Source organism: Phalaenopsis equestris, unplaced genomic scaffold (assembly GCF_001263595.1).
Source record: "Phalaenopsis equestris unplaced genomic scaffold, ASM126359v1 Scaffold000369, whole genome shotgun sequence".
Taxonomy (NCBI): domain Eukaryota; kingdom Viridiplantae; phylum Streptophyta; class Magnoliopsida; order Asparagales; family Orchidaceae; genus Phalaenopsis; species Phalaenopsis equestris.
The window spans coordinates 418,264-442,688 of record NW_018164811.1 but is presented as its reverse complement, the minus strand read 5'-3'; the positions used below and the strand labels follow the sequence as shown (position 1 = coordinate 442,688).

The 24,425-nt window shown below is 34.0% G+C and overlaps 1 protein-coding gene and 1 pseudogene across 1 annotated transcript; one reads left to right on the top strand and one right to left on the bottom strand.

The window, feature by feature from the left end:
- Positions 1-5,436: 5,436 nt before the first annotated feature.
- LOC110026387 (ACT domain-containing protein ACR4-like) lies at positions 5,437-8,523 on the top strand. Its single transcript, XM_020727304.1, has 5 exons — positions 5,437-5,549; positions 6,157-6,202; positions 6,893-7,789; positions 7,874-7,978; positions 8,065-8,523. Exons 1-5 carry the CDS (start codon positions 5,476-5,478, stop codon positions 8,497-8,499), a joined length of 1,557 nt encoding a protein of 518 aa, XP_020582963.1. The 5' UTR covers positions 5,437-5,475; the 3' UTR covers positions 8,500-8,523.
- A 2,084-nt stretch (positions 8,524-10,607) lies between these two features.
- Positions 10,608-16,672, bottom strand: LOC110026377 (annotated as a pseudogene).
- Positions 16,673-24,425: the final 7,753 nt, after the last annotated feature.

Here is a 24,425-nt window from a genome sequence, read left to right as displayed (position 1 = left end):
CCCGCGGCCTGTGTTTAGTGTAAAAAACTCAAACGTAACAGACAACATTTTAAAAAAACGTGCAAACCAAACGGTTATATGCGTTTTTAAAAACGCCGCATACTTGATATGGGTTTTATCTGACTCGCATTGACCTATTTTTTATATCATTGCGTCTGTCTCATCGAGCCGGTCAATTTGACTATAAGTTTGCTGAAATTAGAACTCTCGATGATTTTTTATCAAGATTTGAACAATTCTTGCTAAAAATATTATCTTGAGATCTGTGTTATCCCTCGAGATTCATGCTTGATGTTGAGAATTTGTCGATGACGTGTCAAGCACAAAAAGGAAAGAGAGGGGAATAGAGAGTGCAATAGCATCAAGAGTGTGATACCACAGTATGAAACAGTAAAATTGTGTAACCCTTATCTATGAAATAAAAGGTATGTTTGGGGCAGCTTGTGCGTTTTATGATAAGCTGTACGTTTCATGATACTACAGTATGAAACAATAAAATTGTGTAACCCTTATCCATGAAATAAAAGGTATGTTTGGGGCAGCTTGTGCGTTTTATGATAAGTTGTACGTTTCAGGATAACCGGCTTTTCCTAAAACGCGGCCCACAGGTCAACCACGGGGGTAGACCCGCGGCCTGTGTTTAGTGTAAAAAGCTCAAACGTAACAGACAACATTTTAAAAAAACGTGCAAACCAAACGGTTAGATGCGTTTTTAAAAACGCCGCTGCACTTATAAGGTGCCCCGAACGGGTCTAAAGTCTTATTTGTAGGGAGTACCCATGGAATCCATAGATATAATAGGGGCATTTTGGTCAGTACATAAATAAAAAGTCATGAGCTTGGTGAGACGTCCAACCGAAATGGGGATGGGTGATGGGTACCTCAAGAGATGTCCGACAGGCTAGAACTGGGAGCCTATGAAGACTGTCACCCAACCATTTTTGTCAGATGACCATGCATTGGGGACTCGGAGGCTCTATTGTACAAACTACCTCTTGAGTGCTTATGCTTGGAAGGATGGACCAAACAACTCCTTGTATGCGAGAGTCTTGTGGTGGTGGATTTTTTATGAGAATGATTGGATTCTTTTTGTCTGAAGGTTATTTTCCTTTCTGTCTGTATGAGCTAGTTGGCAAGGTGAGGGGATGTCATATCAACTTTTCTCCCGGCAATCTGATTTCTTTAAGATTTGCGTTGACACATTGTTTATGTACAATTCAATTATTAATTAAGTTTTTTTTATCCTAGATAGTCTCCTAGTTAAATAATATAAGAAAAGTTATGGATAAACATAAAACAGGTTATTAAAAATGACTAAATTAATAAGTGAGCCTTAAATAATATATCTACATATGTATCAGGTATGTATTTAAATGCCCCATTATCTTATTGTTTTTAGTGCCCAGACCCCTCCCACGCCGCCAAATATGGGTGACTAATAAAACAAAATTTTTTTAGTTTGACATCTGTAAATGTATGTATGTATGCATGTATGTATGTATGTATGTTTTTTAGTTTGACATCTGTAAATGTATGTATGTATGTATGTATGTATGTATGAATGTATGAATGTATGTATGGGGTAATATGGGCAGACAGGAAATAGAAATATGACGATTTTCATTTGGGAGTCGGCTTGGTGCTGATTTTGATTTTTTTTTAATTGATGTTTGACGAAATGTTTAAAATTGAAATTGTAATAAATCAGCAATTAAAAAAAAATTAAAAGAACATTGTCGCCTATTTAAAAGGCTACAATGTCCACTACTTAGTTGTTACTGTCAGTTTAAATAGTCTTTGTATTTTCTAATAATAATATCTTTATTAGTTTTGTTGATTAAAAAAATTAATTTTAATATTTTCATAAAATTTTCTTTCATATTATTTGAAAATATATTAATGTAATAATTAAATAATGTAATTTTAAAGTTGTGTCTGAATACACAGAGAAGACTATAATTTTAAAATTTGAGAAAATAAAAATTTTGGATATATATTAAAATCATATAATTTGTAATTTGATTTTTTTAATATATTAAATATACCGCAGCCTAATTTTTTTGTGAAATAATTATTTTTTAAATAATATATTTTTTGAGTAATTTTAAGAATAATTTGTAATTTGATTTTTTTTTAATATATCAAATATACCGCAGCCTAATTTTTTTTTGAAATAATTATTTTTAAATAATATATTTTTTGAGTAATTTTAAGAAGATTGCAATTCATAATTATTTATTAATATGTTAAACCATGAACTTTAATAAAGATAGGTGGTATAAATAAAAATATGTTTTTTGTGCATTAAAAAAATGTCATGCATAATCTCGTTATTAGATATTTTTTAAATGTTTAAGGAAATAATTTATATATTATTTTAATCTACGACTTTTAAAAACTAATTTGAGTTCTATCTTTATAGCAGGATGAGATGCACTTTATAATTTTTATAAGAAATGAGTCACAATAAATAACAAAATAAAAAATAAAAAATAAAAAATTTATTTAATAAAATTGAGGTTCAATGCATCTCAAATGTCAGAAAATATATATACCATGTAATGCACTCTATGTATTTCTTTCTAACTCTTATGCCATTATCTACTTGATATGACTCAATTGTTAGGAGTGTGGAATTCTAGAGCACACACTGGTCAATCTCGTGTATGGTGTTGATCCTCCTCCAAATGCTCAAGCGTACTTTTATCTTTTTATCACAACAGATTGTTGGACATGATATGACATGAACGGGTGCTCCTCTTATATGGAACAGATAATGGCCCCTCATGAAACTACAATTTCTTAAAAGGTTGCCTGACAATGGGCATTTAAAACTATCCCAAATTAATGTCGTGGTGTTGAAGGTCTACTGCTTGGTGTCGCCCAAAAAAGTCTTGCTCTAAAGAAATACTTATGCATAAAAGAAGAGTGCCCATGGATCCCTTCATACTACACTTCCTGTGGCAAATTATATGATGGCCATCCATGATAACTCAAAGGATTTGGAACTAGTTAAAAGACACAAGAAGAAGAGACACGAGGAAGTAAAATAAAGTTATATTTCATTGATATTGATCTTTGTTACAATGTGTATTTATAGTCATTGAATGTGAAAATTATAAATACCCTTTGAGGGTAATAAAGACACTATACAAGATAATACATTAGTACATATATACTAATCCCTAAAATGCAAAACTGGAGCTAAGGCAGATGGAGAACTGAGGCGGATGGAGACACAGGGGAGGCAGATCTAAGGATTCAGGAATGTGAGAGGCGAGGAGCTAGCACTGAAGACATCATCATCCTCAAATAAGTGCTAATACTAGTTGTGCATGTCAAATATCTAAAGGCAACCTAGGCGGATGGTCTATAGTTGATATAAGTTGGTGTTGGATCATCTGTATCCTCAGTTGTAGCATTGTCAGCATGCAGTGTTTCTAATAAGTGCATGGATCTCCACATTCAACTGTATAGGTACTCCAACCTATCAATTGTCACATGCATTCCCTCCCTCACAAGTGGCAAAAATGATCAGAATAAACTCTGTGGATTCACAAAAAAGTCATGTTATAATTGAATTAGATTCAAGTTATTAAATTATTATAAAAAAGGCTAAATAAGCTTTAATGCAAGAGAATTTAGGGCTTTGACATCGGATCTTCGGTAATATGTGTCTGATGGAGCCATGGGAGCTATGAATATGTGCAATTTAAACATCACTTATACACTATACATGCCCTGTCTTGTTCTACTCGTGAGTCATATTGTGCAATGATGAATGTGTCTCTGCCATCACATATTTTAATGTATTCTTAGTGGCAGTCTACACAAATAAAAACCGTCATTCCACCAACTATCAACTCTTTGAAAACTTGCCTCCATTAGCTGGACTTGAACTCTAGGCATCAGCCCAAATTATAATAATATTCTCTCTGACAAGTGTCACCACTACACATGAAGCTAACCAACATATTAGCGACATCTTAGCTTACCAAATAGCTAGTCCTATGGTGCACATGCAAGTCCATAATACACCGTCCTATCTCATGCTCATATAGTATTGTTGCTTGAGGCCTCGTTGCCTTCATTACCCCGCCACCGGTATAGATTTACTAGTATTGTTGCACAAATAGAGTTGTGTCAAAATTTTTGTCTATCTAATTTATAAAAATAACATATAATTTTAGACGAAAAAATAGTTTCAATTTATGATATTTCTGTTGTGTAATGTAATTTTATTAGAGATTTTCATTTATTATAATTTCGCCTGATAACTGACATTCATAAGAGCATTTAAACTCTATCCCAAGGATATAAACAAAGGATAAGCAAGTTGGCCACATTTTTACGTGAGCCTATAATTAATCTCATAATCATGTCTTTGGTCATTCCAAATAACCTTGTAATTTCTTAGATAAGATAAATTTTATTCAGTCATGTTACATTTAAAAGATAACATCGAAATGTCAGGGTTGTCTAAACAATATATTTTGGGAATCTACATTCATACCACTAAATTTCTATGTATCTAAATACATCCAGTACGTAAACTTTGACTTTTAATTTTATATCATCTACATCATTCATATCGCATGCTAAATATCACAATTTTAATTTTTATAAAATAATAAAAAAAAACTTTTCATGAAGATAAGATGAAATATATGTAAAAACTAGAATATATGGTTTTAATATGTAAATACATCAGAATTGAGTGGTATTCGGTTCATATATTTTAAAGTTTTTAAGATCTAGTCATTTCTTTATTCTTTGATAGATTTTTTTATTTTTCTTTTTTATTAATGATGAGTGTTCCATACACTTGTTAGACATGCATTTCAGATGCCATTTTTTTAAGAGAGAGATAATATTTTCATTACTTGAAAGATGAAATATAAGAGCAACAAGCAATGAAATATTCCATTCACCGTCGAGAAAAGAAAAAAGTAGGCAATTAGTATTATGTATTTCCATTTAATTATAATATCGGACTAATTTCGCTATAATCTGACGGTGAGAAGATGTGGCGATAAGAAGAAACATGATTTATCATCATTATCAAATCTACATGACATGTTTGCTGATGTGAGATGAAATGATTTATTATTATTATTTTTCAACAGGGCCGTTTATCACGGGCTCGAGTCGCCACATTTTAATTGTAACACGCCTTCCCACGTGCTACCAATCGAACTACTATATATAGTTCAATCCACTACTCCACCCCCAACATAGAACCATATGTTCCACTTTTTCTTATTTTTCTTGTAGAAATTGAAATTATAGATACATCCTATTTTCCTTACTTCTTGATACACGAAATATTTCAAAAATAATTATTAATTTCTCGGTAATTATCATGTTCTGTCTACTTATATGGTTAGATGCAGGTTTTGAAAAATTATAATTCTATTAAATAAAATTATTGCTTGAATTTGTAGGCGAGTTGAAGCTTTTCAGTGATTCCAATTAATGGATGGTGGTAATTGTTACCCCTTTTTTGACCCAGAGTTTGACCCCCTCTCCGAAAATATCCCTCCACTGAGGTAATTTTAACTTTATTTTTATTTATTCCATTAATTTTTCTAGTTTTATTACCATTTTTTTAAAGAAAATAATTCAATTTTTTGCTTTTACAAAAAAATTAAAAAATTTTAAAATAGAGGAAAATTATATAAGTTTCCGTCCATTAAAAAATTTTAAAATAGAGGAAAATTATATAAGTTTCCGTCCAGACCAATTAATAAATTTTTTTTTGTTGCAATTTTCACGTCAAATGAATATTGTCGAAGTTTTGACCCAAATGAACTTAAAATAGTTTTATTTTAATATTATCAGTTGGCAGTTTAGCTTTTTGAAAATTTACATACATATCACATAATTCTTATGTGTTTACATATCTAACACCCAAACTTTGATATTTACACTAATAACACATTGGTGTCATAACCCCATGCATGAAAAAATATATTTCACTTTTTAAAAGATTGTGATTGAGTAATTTTTGTTGTAATATTAAAGATTTGAATGATAAGCATGTAAATATGAATTAATGTTTAGGTGTTTCAAATGTAAATACTTAAGAATTTAGTGGTATGCATGTAAATATTTCATTTTATTAACAATCTAACATATGCTTATTCTTGATCACAGGGTGAGCGTTGACAATGAAACACGTGACAATCACACAATTATCAAGGTATTCTCTTTTTTCTTTTTTCATTATAGATAATAAAATTATGCTTCTCACATAATATATGCATTTAAATTATTTGAAGTAATTTCTTAAGTAACTTTTCATATCAGCTCTATTTTTCCTAATTTTAACTGTTAATATATATATATATATATATATATATATATATATATATATATATATAGAGATAGTTTTTTTTTATAAGTTTGAAATAATTGAAATAATAATTTAAGCATTGAAATGAAATATATCAATAATAAATTAATAAGATGCTAGATTATTTGTAATAAAAACAATGAATTAAAAAAAAATTGCATTAACAGTAAGTTTATCTGTCAAGTTTAACTGTGTAGCTAAAGTGTTATTGTAATTTTTGTTTTGTTTTCCAATTATTTCGTCTAAAATAATTGAATTTAGAGAGTGTATTTGTTGGTTAATTTACATTAAGCCCAGTGTTTTCATTATGTTAATTTGCCAATGCAATTATTGTATTAATTTTTTTCTTTAATAAATAATTTAATAAATTTTCTTAATGATTTTTCAGTAATCAAGCAAATCTTAATTGGTTTGATATTGGACTTGAATTACTGGACCAAATGAATTAAAAAATGATTTAATTTATAATTTAAAAGATACTAAACATATTTTATTAAATAAAAAATTTGATTTTTTTTTTGTCTTGATCAAATATAGGTGGATAGTGCTAACATACATGGGATCCTTCTAGAAATGGTTCAAGTCCTTTCCGATTTGAATCTTGTCATCTCTAAATCGTATATCTCATCAGATGGTGGATGGCTCATGGATGTCTTCCACGTAACCGACCATCATGGACACAAACTCACAGACCCTAACCTCATACAACACATACGAAAATCTCTTAGTGTCGCCCAAAAACAAAAAGGATCTTCCACATCTGCTAAAGTCAAAACAAGCCTAATCAACTTTGTTAGGGCCAACAGCCTCAACTCTTACTGCTCTGCTCTTGAGATAACTACCAATGATCATCCTGGCCTCCTCTCTGAGGTCACTGCTATACTCTCTGAGCTTTCGTGTGGCGTGGGCTCCGGTGAAATTTGGACTCACAATGGTCGTGCTGCTTTCATTCTTTACATAACAGAGCAATTCACGGGCCAACCCATCTCTGACCCAACTCACTTGGGTTATGTGGAGGAACAAGTGAGATGCATAGTGAAGGCTCACCACTTTCCAGGGGAGCTATGGCGCGTGCGATTGCTAGGCCCCACCAACCATCAAATTCACACGGAGCGGCGATTACATCAATTGATGCAAGAGGATAAAGATTATGAGATTGAATCACCATTGTCTCCCTTTAAGAATGGTCACTTTTGCTTGGTTAATATGGATATAGAGGCCAAGAGGTGGCTTGGCGGTGATGGTGGAGGTAATGGAGCAGTGTGTGGGCCATATGTGTCAATTGAGACATGGAAGGAGAGAGATTATTTGGTGGTGAATGTCAGGAGTAGGGATAGGCCTAAGCTATTATTTGATACAGTTTGTACATTGACAGATTTAGACTATGATGTATTTCATGCCTCTATGAGCTCTCATGGATCAATAGCAATTCAAGTGATATTCTTTGGATTTTAGATTTTTTTGATTAGAAATACAGCTCATCCAAAATGGATAAAAGTTTAATTTTTATGTTTGCAGGAATACTATGTGCGGCGGATGGATGGGTGCTTGATTAACAAGGAAATGGAAAGGCAGAGCATAGTTCAATGTTTGGTAGCAGCCGTAGAACGAAGAATACCTCATGTGAGTATAAATCTATGTGCTTCACGATGAATTAAGAAAAAAAATTGTTTAATTGTAATACTTTATACCTACATGATTGATTGTAGGGACAAAAAATAGAGTTGCGTACTTTAGATCAACATGGTTGGCTCTCAGATTTAAGTAGAGCTTTTAGAGAGAATGGTCTATCACTAGATAATGCAAAGTTTGCCAAGGAGGGAAATTGGGTCATTGGCACTTTTTATATTACTGATTTTTCATCTTCTGTATTTGATAGAGTTATGAATCAACAAAGACTAGAGGCACTATACAACACAGTTGATAGCAACATCATCTTTGACAAGAAGGAACATGCCGATAATGAGTACCTTGGTTGCAGAAAAGGGGGACTAATGTTGAGGAGCCACTTTAATATGTTAAAGTGGACTAACTCATCAGTTCAGTGGAGTTGGAATGTGCATCAAGTGTTCTATTCCTTAGGGAGTCTTATGAGGTCATATATTGACTGCTTCTCCAAAAAATTTGGTTTTATTCAATCATAAATAAATCATAATATCAACTCTGTATCAAGCAATATAAATCTACTTGGTTGAAAATCTATGGATTTTTAACATATTTTTAGTTTTATCATTTTCTTCTATTTGAATCTTTTTATTTTTATTCATAAAATATTTGTTCTTTTGAGTTTTCATCATTATTTATCATTTGTTATTACTCAATCCACTATTTGTCATATTATTCTGCCATAAATTGCATGTATAAGTTCTATTAAATATTACTTAAAAATTTCATCATGTTGATGAAAAACTCATAAAGGGAGAATTTAATATAGTTTCTAAAACTTGTTATTAATATGAAAGTGAATCATTTCAAGGCCTATTTTCTAATGAAGAAATCATATATCAAATCAAGACTCGATGTATAAAATAATTTTAGATACAAATATCACAATTGAGCTATATTGTTGCATTCTTGTTTATGTAATGTTTGATTTCAATCTAAGGCTTTTCTAACAATTAAAAATTTTCAAAGTTAAGTTTGTCTAACTGTTTTCACTTCTCATGATTAGGGTTATAATTGAGCCAAGTTGAGTTGAGTGTGTCCTAGGTTGAACTTGATTTGGTCATATTATAAGCTGTTTAAATTTGACTTGAGCTTGAGTTAAATTATTACATATATGTTCATACTAGATTTGTTTAAGCTTTTTAATTATGTGTACTTGCTTCAAATGTGTCTTATTTGCACTTATTAAAAAGTATTATAATGAGCTATTTAAACTCTATATATTCGAATGAATATTTGACTATTCATATAAAGTTATTAACAAATGATTTTATAAATAGAAACACAAAAGAAATTGGATAAATTCTTATTTAGAATTTTTCATAATAAAATCATATACATAAGTGCTAATATACCTTACGTTAGCATAAAATGAATATTAACTAATGAAAAATTAGTTATTTTAAAATTAAGTAAAAAACAAAAAAAAAATTCAATGCTTACCTAAATAATTGATATTTGGTAAGAAATTGGATCTTGGGAAGGGGAAAGAAAGATAGAGGGGCTAAACTCTAAAGTTGTTGAGTGTTAAACTATCCATGATCTTTAAAAGGACAAAAAGATTATATATATAGGATAATTTATACTTAATGTGAATTGTACAATTGATAAATATATATTTATATATTTTTAAATGAATTACTAATACAAAAATATGATTGTTTGAATATGATAGATAACAATGTATTAATTAATAAATTAAGTTAATCATAAAACATATGATAATAAAATAAATATTTAATTAATAATTAGATTTAAAATAATATGGGCACTAAACTATAATATATTACTACTGAATATAAACTTAAATAAGTTCTATTAACTAAATTTGAATTAAGTTATATATCATGTACGATCTGAGCAATCAAACATTTTAACATATTATTTGTTGAGACGAAACAAAGTGAGCTTTGTATTGTAAAAAAAGAAAAAAGATGTCCTCATTTTGTTGGCAATCTTGTTTGCCAACAAAATATACCCGTAGAAAAATGGATATAGCCATTTATAAAAAGCAAAAGCTATATCAATCTCCAGGAAAAAAATGCCGACTCAGCCTGAATGCTAAGAACATATACAAATTATGATAAAAAGCCAAGAGCTTCTTCATCCTACTGAAAATAGATATACAATTTATTGCCCTGAAGAGCTAGCATATTGATGAGAGAAGCCTCTTGTCACCTCCCAGAAGAGCTCTTATGGGTGGTGGGCAGCCCAGGACTTAAATATTGCTTTTCGGCCCTACACCTAGCCAATGTTGGACTATTTGCCTGTTACATTCTCCTCCACTCAATCACGTGACGCCCTCGTCACGGATCGGCTCCACCGAGGGTCCCACTGGACCATGGAGAGTCCACACACCTGACAAGCAGTAGTCTGCTCTGATACCACTTGTCACCTCCCAAAAGAGCCCTTATGGGTGGTGGGCAGCCCATGACTTAAATACTGCTTTTCGGCCCTACACCTAGCCAATGTGGGACTATTTGCCCGTGACACTCTGCATGAAAGGCAATACTCCTAACATCCTGATGATTAAGCAGACGCCAATGCTATCAACTCATGACTTCAGTAGAGCACTCTATAAAAGCACTTACTCAATTGTCCTTTTGAGTTTGCATTTAGGCATGAAGTGAGTGGCAGTATATTGCAAACTGCAAGCTTCAACAGCTCAGCTGATCTCTGTTTCAAAGAGGGACTGTATCCACTCTGAATAACAAGCAAAAGCTTGGTTGCCAAATCGGCATCCACAGCAACCGAAGCCCATTCCTCTGGCGCTAACATGCAGACATTCCAAAGCATAGACAGAGCATACTGTAAGCAAGCCTCAGAGAACCTCATCAGAATCTTCACTAAATTTGGAATTGTTTGGGAACAATCCTTTACCGCCAACCTCCCCTCAGGAATCGAGGAAAGCTCATCTAAAATTTGCAGGGCAGAGTCCAAGCAAGTAGCACCCAAATAAGGCTATACGTTCATAAGCTGTGTTACAGCACTGACTCTCACCATATGTCCCCTACCTTGATGCTTCTGGTTGCAGATTGTCTTAGATCTGGTGTCGCCTATCATTCACCAGCCTCAACAATCCAACCAAAAGACTCGGACTTGGGAGTATCTCGGACCTGATATTCTCTTTTTCCAAAAGAATCTCAATTAATTTGGCACAATTAAACTTGGTGTCTGTCATCCCCTCGTTAAGCATATCAACAACAAGAGAGATCTTAGCCGGCAGCATTAGATTTTCCCTTGCGCTCGAGTCAAGCTGGAGATTGACAAGTATGGCGACGACCTCGGCGCCAACGACGTGGGGTGTAAAGGGGCCGAGAAGCGACGAAAGTAGAGAAATGCCATCGTTTCCCGCATCCGGGAGGCCTTCTTGATGGTGGAGGAGGTTTTGCTAGTTCTTTAAGAATGTGGACTCGGGTTTGACCTTTGACTCAGCGGAGAGAGTCTATGGTATCGGTGATCTGTCCTCCCACATCTTTCGAGCACTTTTTGGCTCGAAGATAGCACCGTATGAACCATGTGTAAATCAAATGGTGGAGAGTATGATTAGGGGTCAGAGCTTCACTCCAAAGCTCCTGCATTGTGGTAGGGCAAGTTCGATGACCCATTGAAAGCCATTTGTGGATGTTGGAACGATCGTAGGTTTGTCTTGTACAAAGAGTGACGGGATCGAGCATCGGATCGAGGGAGATGGGACACATAAAAATGAAGGGCACGTCATTGTCTGCTTTGAGCGAATCGTTTTTCTTCTTCATGTCAAGGTTCTCATCAGTGACGCCGGCACTGGCTCCTCCGGCTGCGCCGCGGGCTAGGGCTGCGGTAGATCCCAATATGCGTCTTTGACTGCGGTTTCCAGATCTAAGACCTGCCCGTCTCTCACTGAACTCCAGGAAGCCTTGCTGTGACTGCGGCATTGTTTTGGGATGAACCTAGGCTCAAAATCAGTCCTTTATAATTAGAAAAAGTATTATGATACTGAGAGAACTAGAGATGTCCAGGGGGTGAAAGAGACGCCTTTTCCTCTGATTTTTTGGGCTGTGATGTGAGAGTTTTGAGTACAGTTGAAAGGAAGGAATGGGAGGATGTCGTTATCATAGATAACATGATGGAAATGCGAGATTTCCCGCAGGCCGTAAAGTCAAATTTCTTGCCTTGCTTCTTTTGCTCCTAACTTTCTTCTCCTTGGCAGAATTTTTGAAAAGAGAAATGAAATTTAATGTAAACAAATTGGAGAGTACTTAATAAAACAGCAGAAGGAAAGATGAACAATTACACAAAACAAACCCCTGATATCAAATTTGCTTGCTCTGTTCTGCTTCGACATTCTCACAGCTCATTGACCGCGCCTCCTTTTTCTGAAAAAAATGGTGCTGTTTATAATGAAATTTAATGTAAATTTGTCCTTTAGAGTAATCTTAACAATTGAAAATTTAGCGTATAAGGATAATTGATTCAGATTATCTCCATGATAAGAATAATTAATTGTTGCATGGAAAGTAAATTTTACCTCATTCGAGCATTACATGAAGATCTATTATACACACAAGTAAAAGAAGAACTAAAGAAAAAGTCAAGGATTCTTATCTAATTAAAATGATGCAACTAATATACGTTATAGGTTAAGAATGACATCTTTTCTCTTACATACGAGTGTGCATGATACATTGTAATATACAGGAATTTTATAAAATATGCTCCATGATGTAAGTTGGAGGAGTCTAGGGCTTTGTAATTGCTTTCAACTGACCCCGCTTAATGAATGTTGTGTTATCTTTCTTTGAGAAAATGAGTTAACAGATCAAGAAGTATGGCATCATCATGTGATTCATTGTGTGCCTTTATGAATTTTTGCATTGATTTTATTGGAGATGATGGGTGACGGTTGGTATCAATTTGCGATTGTTGCGGGATGACCATAGTCAATTCACAATGATTAGAATATTATAAAAGAGTGACTATGATTGAATGATTATAAGTGTATGACTAGGCCATATAGTTATAGTCAGTTAATTGGGAGACCGTTATCTAGTAAACGAGGTCAAAGAACTGTCATCAAGTAATTGTAGTTGTGTGGGAAATGTTGAGTAACTTTAATTGGATGACAAAAATTGGGGGAAATACAATGGTGATAGAAGACAGAAAGTTGCAGATTATTAGGAGGTTATAATTAAGGTATGGTAGTTGGGCATCGAATGTCTGGCAGCTACAATCATATGAAAGAAGTGGACAAACTGTAGTCTTGTGATGGAAGTTTAATAGTTTTAAACTGGAGGATGTTATCATACCATTATAGTTTGGGGCCTAAAGTTGGACAATTGCCTTTGAGTAACAAAAATTGAGAGATTATAGTCTCAAGACAAATTTCACAAAGTTTCAGACAAATGACTTGTCAAATGAGAGTAGCTAGATGCTAGGAGTAGGAAAACTATAGTTAAGAAATGAGGGTTTGGAGACAATATGTGGGCAATGTTTTCGTAGTAGTCATTGGATGGCATCAGTCCAATGGTGATGGAATGACAATACTTTTTCGACAAAGATGATTGGATTGCAATAATTTGACAATATTGGTCAAACATTGGTGGTGCGACTATAACGATGTGGCAATGGTGTGATGAAGGTGGTTTAGTAAGGAAGGCAAAAATTATGTAATGGAAACAACATTCCAATGATGACGATGGAAGTCAAATGATGGAGGTTCAATGATAGTAACACTCCAATAGTAGCAATCATACAGCAGTAGTCCAATGACAATAATCATCCATCTGTTACAAGTGAGTAGAGGTGGTCAGATGAAGGTGGTTGGTTGATGGTGGTGACTGATTATGCCCCAATGATGGTGGTGGTCTGGTAGTGATGGCAGTCCAATAATAGCTATTATGGTTCAGTAAAGATGAATGGGCAATGATGATTTGACAATGGTGGAATGGTGGAGCTGAAGAATCATCAAAACTATGGAGCTCTCTTAAATCTTCTTATTCAAGTCCAAGTTCCATCTCATTCATTTAGAAGGTGGGTGCCTCATTATAAATTTTCATAGTATCATCATTAAATATCATTAATTTCCAATAAATTTGATCAAATGACTGAGAGTGGTTCATTTGATCATATGGTATTTTTTTTTTAATATGTGTTTTTTAATGACGTAAGAATTGAATGGTCTTGAGCTTACTGGATTTGACTTGATACTTCAATATCAAAAGTTTGACACTTGGCACTAATCTCAATGTGATTAACATGAATGTCTAGGCATTTTCCAAGCAAGAAATGTCCAAATTCTAGTTATAAATCATATAGGACTCCGATTTCAACAAACTTATAGTAAAATTGACCAGTTCAATGATACGAAGACAATGAAACCAAAGTTGGTCTAATTTGAGTTCAATCAAGCCTAGGTGGAATAATTAAGCTATTTTAAGAAGATTTTAATGCCTAATTTGTAGATCAAATGAATTGTGAATCTGGAAAGCTTATAATCGAATCGAGCATCTTGATGAGACAAATCCAACAATTTTGTGATCACTCAATTCTGACTTCAATAGGGCACTCAATTATTTGTAGGCCACCCGATAGAGTAGTCTGGATTTTTTCCTTATTTGCAAGGAGGTCTCTTCTTGACTCTATAAATAGAGCCCTACTCTCTTCATGAAATTGGGTAAAAGCTGAACCTGACCTTAAACAGGACAAAACCATGAGCTTGAAGGAGGAGTTGAAGTCTAATGTTTTACATCAAAAGTCCAACGAATGACACTCGCTTTAGCAACTGACGTGCCAAAACTTACTGGGACATAAGTCGGCTGCACAATGCAAGTGCACGTGTCAAATAGTAATGTAGTTCAAGAGTACCACATATCGATACCACATGGAAAGAGTTTATTAATTATGTTAACCTAGTTTGATGGTTATCAAAGAAGGTCTTTAAATCTTATGCTCCCAACAAAACATAATACTTGGCAGTAAATGAAAGAAAAAAAATGAGGAAAAATTTTGTGAGTTCCTTTAAGATAGATATGTGATTTTCCTTAATGTTTTTCTAAGTGATTGTTGTCAATCAGGGGGGCAAGGTATTCCTTATGCTTATTTTTATGTCAAAAGAAGTCTAGAATCCATGAAGTTAAGGCTTCTTCAATCCCCATGACATTCCACATGACTTTTTTGATCCCCTGAGCTGATTGCAAAATTCTACTGGAATGTCTATCCTCTTGGAATTTTGTGGTTAACCCTCGTTTCCACTACTAAATGGTTAGAGGTCTTAGTTTCAAGAAATAATTTGAATTTCTATTTGGCTGGACTAGGAGTAAATGAAGATCGAGGTTAACCAGCAACATCGACCATGAAAAGCTCAAGAAAATGATTAACAAAAAAATATTACAGAAAACCAACGATAAATCCACTACTCCATGCATCAAAGAGACACTAAGAAAAGCTTATTCGCTCATTACGGGGAAAATCATAATGAAAAATACCACATAAAATCCCATTGCAAGCAACATAAGAATGAAAAACTTACAATAAATTGTTTCCCTAGTAAAGTTTGCACGTTCACTCTCATACAAAATCTCTCACAACTCACAAAATAGAGAAAAACTCTCCCTTGAAGGTTTCAACCCAAGGAGGAAGAGATCCCTCAAATCATTTACCAACTCTCTTCTTCAGCCTCCGAGCCTTATCTGGTGCAAAATTCCTTGCAAAGCCTCCAAAAGGTCAATAATGAATTCTCTCAGGACAAAAAAAATATTTTCATAATTAAGTTTACATTAGAGATCCAAAATAAGCATCCAAGCTCTCCAAATTTGTCAATAGGTCCAAAATCGGCAAGCAATCCCACAAAATACGTGTCTCGACATCCGGCGATGGGAATGGTCACACCCGAAACTGGTGTGGTCAAGCCCAATTCTGGCTTGACTGCGCCGGACAACACTAAATCAAGCATTTTAACTCTGTTTTGCATGTTTGAAACCCTTAACCTGCAAAACAACACAAAAAACCTTTCACAAGCATAAAATCATAACAAATAAGGTGAAATAACAGACAAAAAACATGAATAAAAGTGTCTAAAATCAAATAAAATTAACACATGTCACCAGCCACCAACCACCGTTGACCACCGTTCCCACAATCGTCGACCGCTCTCTGCTTGTTGGAACGAAGCCCCTTACAGGTTTATGAAGTTCCCTGTGGTGCAATAAAACACAATGCAAAGTAATGACCAACCATGTGAAGAAACTACATAAACCATTCAACAGAGGAAAGTGTACCCTACATACAATGTAACAACTCACACCAAAAAAGATGTAATGATGAACCCCAAACACGATGTAACAATGTACTGTGAAGATGTTATAACATCACACCCTGAAGAAAATGTACAACATCCGCCCTAACTCTATCGGTGGATATGGTGCAATAAAACCTCTCGAACACGGCGTAATAATGCACTCCACAATAACTGCTTACATCTGACATACTCGAGGTACATTGAATTTATTTGGACTCCTGAAGCTCTCTCCTTGCAGTCCACTACTACAACCTATGTGACCAACTAAGACTTACGTGGCTCACAGTTCCTGTAACTTCGATCCCTACTATAGCCTCTATGAACAACTGACGCTTCTGAAGCAACCCTTTACGACCCACATGACCAACTATTACCATGGCTTAAAACTACATCCCCTACGACAAACTAACACTTCAGTCACTGTCGACAACAATCATAGTGGACTACAAACTCCATAACAGTCAACTTGGCCTTTGCGACCTGTACGACTATCACTGTTGAAATATTATAGCACATCAACTTTGTAATTTATTTTTCTCTAATTCAAGATAAAATGAGGGTTGTGTACTCACAATTACATAATAAACTATTTCAACCGGGCTAGGCCCTCATGTTTCTCTCATTTTTAGGGTTTTCTAAGTAAAATCTTATGGTGTCTCTACCTTTCACTTTAATTACTCAAGCATGTGTTAGATTTTCATACAACACTAAGACACTAAATATTCACTTTACCGTTGTGAATCTTCTGACACGCATAAAGTCTTATTGAGCTGCATCGTAAATTATTGTTGATAGACCAATCAAAGAATAAAATTTATCTAAGTATAATTGAAAAATAATTGAGTAATCTTATAAAAGGTGAGAGAATTTTTTATCACCATTTGACTCTCATGATGATGTAGGAAGAAATTAGATTATCAATCATTGTTGATAGAGTCCATAATAATGCAAACTACTATAGAAAGGGAGGACATTCTTGGGGGGAATCAAAAAAATCTTGAACTAATAAAATAGTTGACATAATAAATATATGGCTTATTTTATCATACGACGAGCAAAGGACGGTAATTGAAAATATTACTTATGTTTAATGTATTAATTGAGGACTGAGATGATGCATGATAAAAAAAAAATTAACGTAGGAAAATTTTTGTGCATCTTCATCATCTCTTATATATACGCATGTAATATTTTTTACTTTTATGAGCCTCCTTTAAATAAATAGGTAGCTTACTTGGGAGACATGTGAGAATAGCTTGACTACCCACACGACTAGTGGCACACATGTAGAGGCTTGAGTAGAAAAAGAACGATACAAAACATGAATACTACCATTTGATTATCCCAAATTAGATGTGGTCCTCACATGGATATAATTTTCTTCTCCATATTTCGTAAAGTAGTCCAAGTTATCATAAAAATGGGACCCATGGAACTACGTGTCAAAGCCTCAGTTTTGCATTTCTCTTTTGCAATTTGACGGACTGCCTTCGGGAGTCGAAACCGTCGGTGTATTGACCACATTATGACGGATAAATACTACAGAAATGTGTGATCTACATATATGCCACTCTATTGTTTTTTATTTACACATCTCACACCTAAACTTTAATTATTTGGGGCTTTTACATACATAGCACACAATTTCAATATATTTGCATATCAAATACTTAAAATTTCATACTTACACACATAACACTCAAATATTTAATATCACATTAAAAAATCACATTATAATTATCACTTTTTAAAAGAGAAATACAAATTTTCATGCATAGAGTTATACCACCAAAATGCTATGTTTCATGTGTGAAAATATGAAAACTTTCTAGGAGCAATATATGTAAATACTTATGAATTGTGTGCTGTATATGTAAATTCTCCTAATTCTCTTATTACAGGCCACCACACCTATGCAAAATGTATTTTACGTTTCATAAAACTAAGATAGTGGTATTTATTTATTTTTATTTGCTATGAAATATTGGGGGTATAAAAATAAAAAATAAAGTCTAGGCGTTAGATATGCACATAGGAATTGTGTGGTGTGTGTGTAAATGCCCCTCACAAGCTTTTTTGGGAATTGATTTAGGGTCTTGGATCAAATATTGAATCAGAAGAAGAAAATGCTAAGAGTTTAATGGCTCAATTAGGGTTGAATTGAATGTTAAACCAGATAGTAATATAAATTGGAATTATTTTAATATAAGTTAACTAATAGAAAAATAATATATTAATATTATTTTTATTGCTTCAAAAAATAACATTTTAATATAAGATAATATTTTTAAATATTTTGAATAATATTCTAAAATAAAAAAATATATCTTTCTATTTTTTATTTATTATTATTTTTTTTTTTGTCACCCATTCATGTAAAAATGATTTTAAGCTTACATCGAACTAGTAGAATGATGGGTTCACTGTAGAAGCAATCGAACCAGACGATGCAACCCGGTTCTTAAAAGGCTTCGACTTCTTGGAGGTATTATATTTTCTGATACCCACAACTTTATGGAGCATTTTTAGCATGAAAAAAGATTAAACGAGTATTAATTTCTTAAGTAGCTTACCTGCAAATGAAATGCCCCGAATGAAAATATAATGCCATTGTTTTCTCATAATATATGTCCTGAAAATAAGCATCTTAACGTAGGGGGACCCAGGAAGGCATCGAGAGAGGAGCTCTACCTCTAATATTGAAGGTCCGAATCCCCATCTTTTTCAAAGTTTCTTCCCTTTGTGGATATCCATTAGCTCCACATTTTGTTCTTTCTTGACTATTTATTATCCTTCAAACACAAGCAAATTAGTATACAAAAATTGATTTAATTAGTTTAAAGGTAGATTAGTTTAAGCATGAAATGGAATCAATTATGGGTAGCCAAATGATGACAGCTACATATCCAACTGTCTCAATTAAATGGAGGCTGTCATAATCATCAACTGATACATAATATTTTATAAGGAATCTCAACGTCCATTTTTCTTCTGATAATTAAATCTTGCACGACATATTAGTAATGGCGTTTGTGAAAATAATTGAAGGCACTCACAGGCTGGCACGAGTAGTCTGGGCCGGTTGGTGAGTGAGAGACGATGAAATTTTTAAGCGTTCAGATTCGAACGACTGATGAGCATATAGTAGTTAAAAGGATATAAATTTTTATTGTGAGATTTTGAGTTTGAATCCTTTAAACTTTCTTTTAGGCTTATTTCCAAAAAAAAGTAATGAGTTGAATTAAGCCATCTTGGACTTCAAGCTCAAGGACTGGCACGAGTGATCATCACTTTGGTTGACAACTCGATGTGACGTACAACCATTTCAAAAAAGAGTTGGCTGGATTCCTTTAGCCATGGGAAAGAATATTTTAGATAAGACCAAAAATAATGAGAACAATCTAAGAAATTCTAGAAGTTCACACCACATTATTAAAAAATGTTGAAAGAGGTAAGCTTTAAGAGAACTCTAGAATATTCTGAAAAGCTTTAGAATCATGTATATATAAAGAATAGTGTGGAAATATCTAGAAGATAATATATTATAATGTAATCTAGAAAGTTATCTGGGACCTGAGGGAAGACTATAAATAGAGATCACTTCTTCTCATTTAAATCAACAAAGAGTTCCCAAATAACCAAGTGGTTTATCACTCGTTCCTCATTGAAGTATTCCTTTCTCTCAATAATCTCTCCTTACTTCTTTCCTTGAGAGTTTTTGTGTTTCCAAGTCCAAGTGTTACAATGATTAACCTAACTTAGTGCTTAAGAAAAGTGTTAAAGTCACACGGGTGACTTGAGAGAAGTTTGTCCATGACAGTTGATAACTAAGCCAAGGTTAAATACATGACAAAGGGTGTCGAATAACATGTCATAAAATCTGAGTCCACAAATATAGAATCATCTAAAGAAGGATGAGGTCGTGAGAAACAATGAGATCCTACTGCCTCTAAATCACATGGGAGGTCTAAGAAGATCATCCATGGCTTTGATTCGCGCCTTGCACGAGTGGAGGATGATATGAACGACATGAAGGCCAAAAAAGAGGATCTAGGCCAAAATATGGATTGACAAGAGGAGGAGGACACCACTATCAATTCTATGATCAGAGGAATGATGCTCCAATTAGAGAAATCCTTAAGAGACCAAATGATGAAGATTCAAGAGAATCTGATGGAGGAGCTCCATGATGTACAATGATCTCATGAAGAAGAGATGAGTAGTCGATGTGCCAGCTTGAAAGAAGTGTGTGGAGATGTATCTCTATGCAAGAGCGCACTAACGATATCAATCAATCACCATAAATTAGAAGCCAAGTGCATCAGAGTGTCAAAGTCAAAAAGTTTTGGAGGAGTTCACAAAGACAAATAAGTAAACTTCTTATGGGAACTTGAAGAATACTTTGGAGTCACGAGCATTACTGATGAAGATACAAAGTTCCAACTTGTGGCTCTTTATCTCTCCAACACCACTATGTTATAGCGGAGAAGAAGCGAGGAGACAGAGAAAATTATGTGCACCATATCTATCTTTAATGAGTTTAAGAATGAGCTAAAATGGTATTTTTATCCTGAGAAGAGTAATCCCTAGAAGGTAGAGGTAGCTGGTTCGTGTTACCACAAACTAGTTATCCCAAGCCACTAAGACCCTAAGTCTACCTGTTCATGAAGGTAGCCGACCCAACATGTTCTGATCCTTCGTCAGTAATTTGAGAATTGCATCATCCATGGGAATCTTGATAGCCCTAAGGTTAAAAGAATGAAATTCTATCCTTCAAACCAACATGTTCTGATCCTTGGTCAGTAATTTGAGAATTGCATCATCCAAGGGAACCTCGATAGCCCTAAGGTTAAAAGAATGAAATTCTATCCTATGACTATTAGGTGAGCTCTAAGAGGTAGGACTTTTACCCACCAAAGTGGCGAGGATGTTGTTGGAACGGAAGAGAATGAGAGGTTCAATTACAAAGTTGGAAACACTCCGAACAAAAGACTTACACCCGGTCTGAGTCGGGAAGCCTCTAACGACCTACATCAACTAGACAACCACCAAAGTAGAAATCTATGTTGAGCAACTCGATTACAGAGGGACCTCTAAGCACCAGAATGGGCATCAAGCATATTCAATGTTCTGGGTGAGTCTGTCCAACTGCAAGTTCTCCCGAGGATGGTCAAATCAGTTTAGACACGAACTTCGTGCCCTAAATACATATCAGAGGTCTCGGATGGGTGTCTTCAGTTACGAGACACAACGAATGAGCAGTGGATCATTTTGAGCAAGTTCAACAATTAACATACACATGTGACATCAAAAATTGATGCCAACACTCCTTTTAAATTCTTGAATGAACTTCAACCATGAGCAAAGGTGAAGCTTAGAAGGTGCAGAGTGCAAGATCTCGGAACCATCAATGTTATTGCTGGAAGATGGATTGATCGTGCAAAGGAGTACAAAAAACTAAAGGATGAAAAGAGGGCATGTGTTAAAGATGAGGGAGATAAGGGCCAACATGAAAATAGAGACTATCTAAGAATCATCCTCATTTAAGAACAAATATAAGGAAAAGCAAAAGGATAGCAAGATTAAACCGCATAACAATTACTTCATTTGTAATTGCTTAATTTTGTGATGGGCCTCATTGTGCTCCAAAGAATGTCTTGAACTCTCTTCTTGCAAGTTATAATGAAGAAAAGGGAATAAAAGGAAGTGATATGACAAAGCTGATAGGATCCATACAATTGCTTAATGTAATGCATTCTTCCCTAAAACTCTAAGGAAAGGGGCTACTCTTTGTGGATATGATGATAAATGAGAAGATTGCTAAAACAATGACTGACTCAAGATCTTCTCACAACTTCATCTCCATTACAAACGCTACAGGAAATTAGTGGAGCGCCTCCATCAAAGTAATCAATTCAACATCAAAACTAACTTATAGAATAACCATAAGAGTAAAGACCGATGTTGGAACTTGGTCAGGAACATTGAACTTCTCTGTCATTCCAATGGATGATTTTAAAGTTTTTCTAGAGTTATACTTCTTGGACAAAGTAAAGACATTCCCAATACCATTCACCAATAACATTTACAATATGGAAGGCAACAAAGTTTGCGTAGTACTGACAATAAGGACTAGCTAGCAAAAAATAAAGATGCTATCAACAATTCAATTCAAGAAGAACATTTGATAAGATGAAGAAAGCTACTTAGCTATTTTTCATCACTCAAATGATGAAGAACCAAAGGCCCAATATGGCATGCCAAAGGAGGTAGCAATGGTAATTGATGAGTTTAAAATGTCCCGCTTATAGAGTTACCGAATGAGCTACTACTTAGAAGAGAGATAAATTATCAAATTAGGCTTGAGCCAATAATTGATCCCCTATCCATGAAATCTCACTACACGACACCCCCTCCCTTACAACTAGCTATGAGGAAAAAAGCCCAACAACTTGCAAGTTTGCCAAGTCTGGGAGCAAACAAAAGAAGTTGGATCGAACACTATTACTTAAGACTATAAGTAGTTCAAAGAAGTAGACAACCAAGAAAAGGAGATATGTGGAATGTAAAAAGGAAGATACATCAAGAGGAAACCCTAAGCTAGCACCAACAATAATAAACACTTCATTTGATAAGAAAAGTGGATGAAAAAGTTGATGATCACATCAATTGTCAAAGAGGAGTACAAAACTATAACAAGTACCTCATCAACTGGAAAAAAAACTACCTACCAGTGATGCAACTTGAGAACAGAAAGACATATTATGAAAAAGAAAAAAATCCAACAGTGTCAAGAGGAAGATACAATGAGGACATTTCTAGCTTAGGCATGGGCGAGTGTCATGGACCACCATTTTAAGTGAAGGTTGGCCGCATCTCTTTAGCCATTGGAAAGAACATTCTAGAGAAGACTAGAAAGAAAAAGAATAATCTAAGAAATTATAGAAGTTTCCACCACATTTTAGAAAAATGTTGAAAAAGACAAGCTTCAAAAGAGCTATAGAATATTCTAAAAAGCTCTAGAATCACATATATAAAATGAGAAATGTAGAACTATCTAGAAGATAATTTATTTTAACGTATTTGAGGGAGGACTATCAGTAGAGGTCTCTCCCTCGCATTTGAATCAACCAAGAGTTCCCAAGTAACCATATGGGTATCACTCATTCCTTAGTGATTCATTTCTCTCAATAAACTCTCCTTCTTTCCTAGAGAGTTTTTTATGTTTCGAAGTGCAAGCATTGTACGAAAATTTTGTTATATTTAATATTTAAAAAAGGTGCAAGATGGAACTAATAATTTTATTTCAAGCAATTGAGAATAAAAAAAAATTTAGTTGATTTCTTATATAGCACTCTAATAGTTTTTTAAAAATATATACGCACATTTTGAGACTCAATTAACCAAAAAATTCATAGTCATGTTCTCATTATAAAAATAATTAGTTGAGAGTGACCTTGGAGCCAATGATTGCACGGATTCTTCCATTGTCATTTCTATTATAACATTCATTAGTCAAGGCAATACCCATGTTCTTTTATGTGGCGACAAAAAAAAAAAGTCCAATTGAATGAGGTCAGTGGCAAGCAAAATGATTGATCTATTTCGATCATAATAAGTTTTTGTTAATTAGTTTGCAATATTTTTCAAGCAAATTTAAGTTGTTTAATGGGTGTATACATATAACTTTAAAGAAATGGCCAAAGTCTATTATACAAGCCTCCAACCACCCCTAATGTGCCTAATAATTCGAGCACCACCTTATTGGGGCCACTTGTGCCAGAAGGGATTCGAACATCCGATCTGAGAGATCTTATACCGTGAATGTCAACAATATATTCGTCTGAAAAATATAAACAAGTTCACAACTTGCCCATATGCAATCCTCAGCTTAGAGTTCAAGATCTTATATATAAATTCGTTCAAATATCTTATATGAAATTCATCGGTCAAGGAGCCTGAAATAATAATAAAAAAAGAAACATTTATTAATATTGGATTGGCAACCAAACATCTAGAAGCCATGTGATGACATTTAAACCTTCAAGACTTTTCAAAATTTCAAAAATAAAAATAAAAAAAAAAGTACAAGTACAAGTACATCAACTACATTCAAATATCAAAATCCCA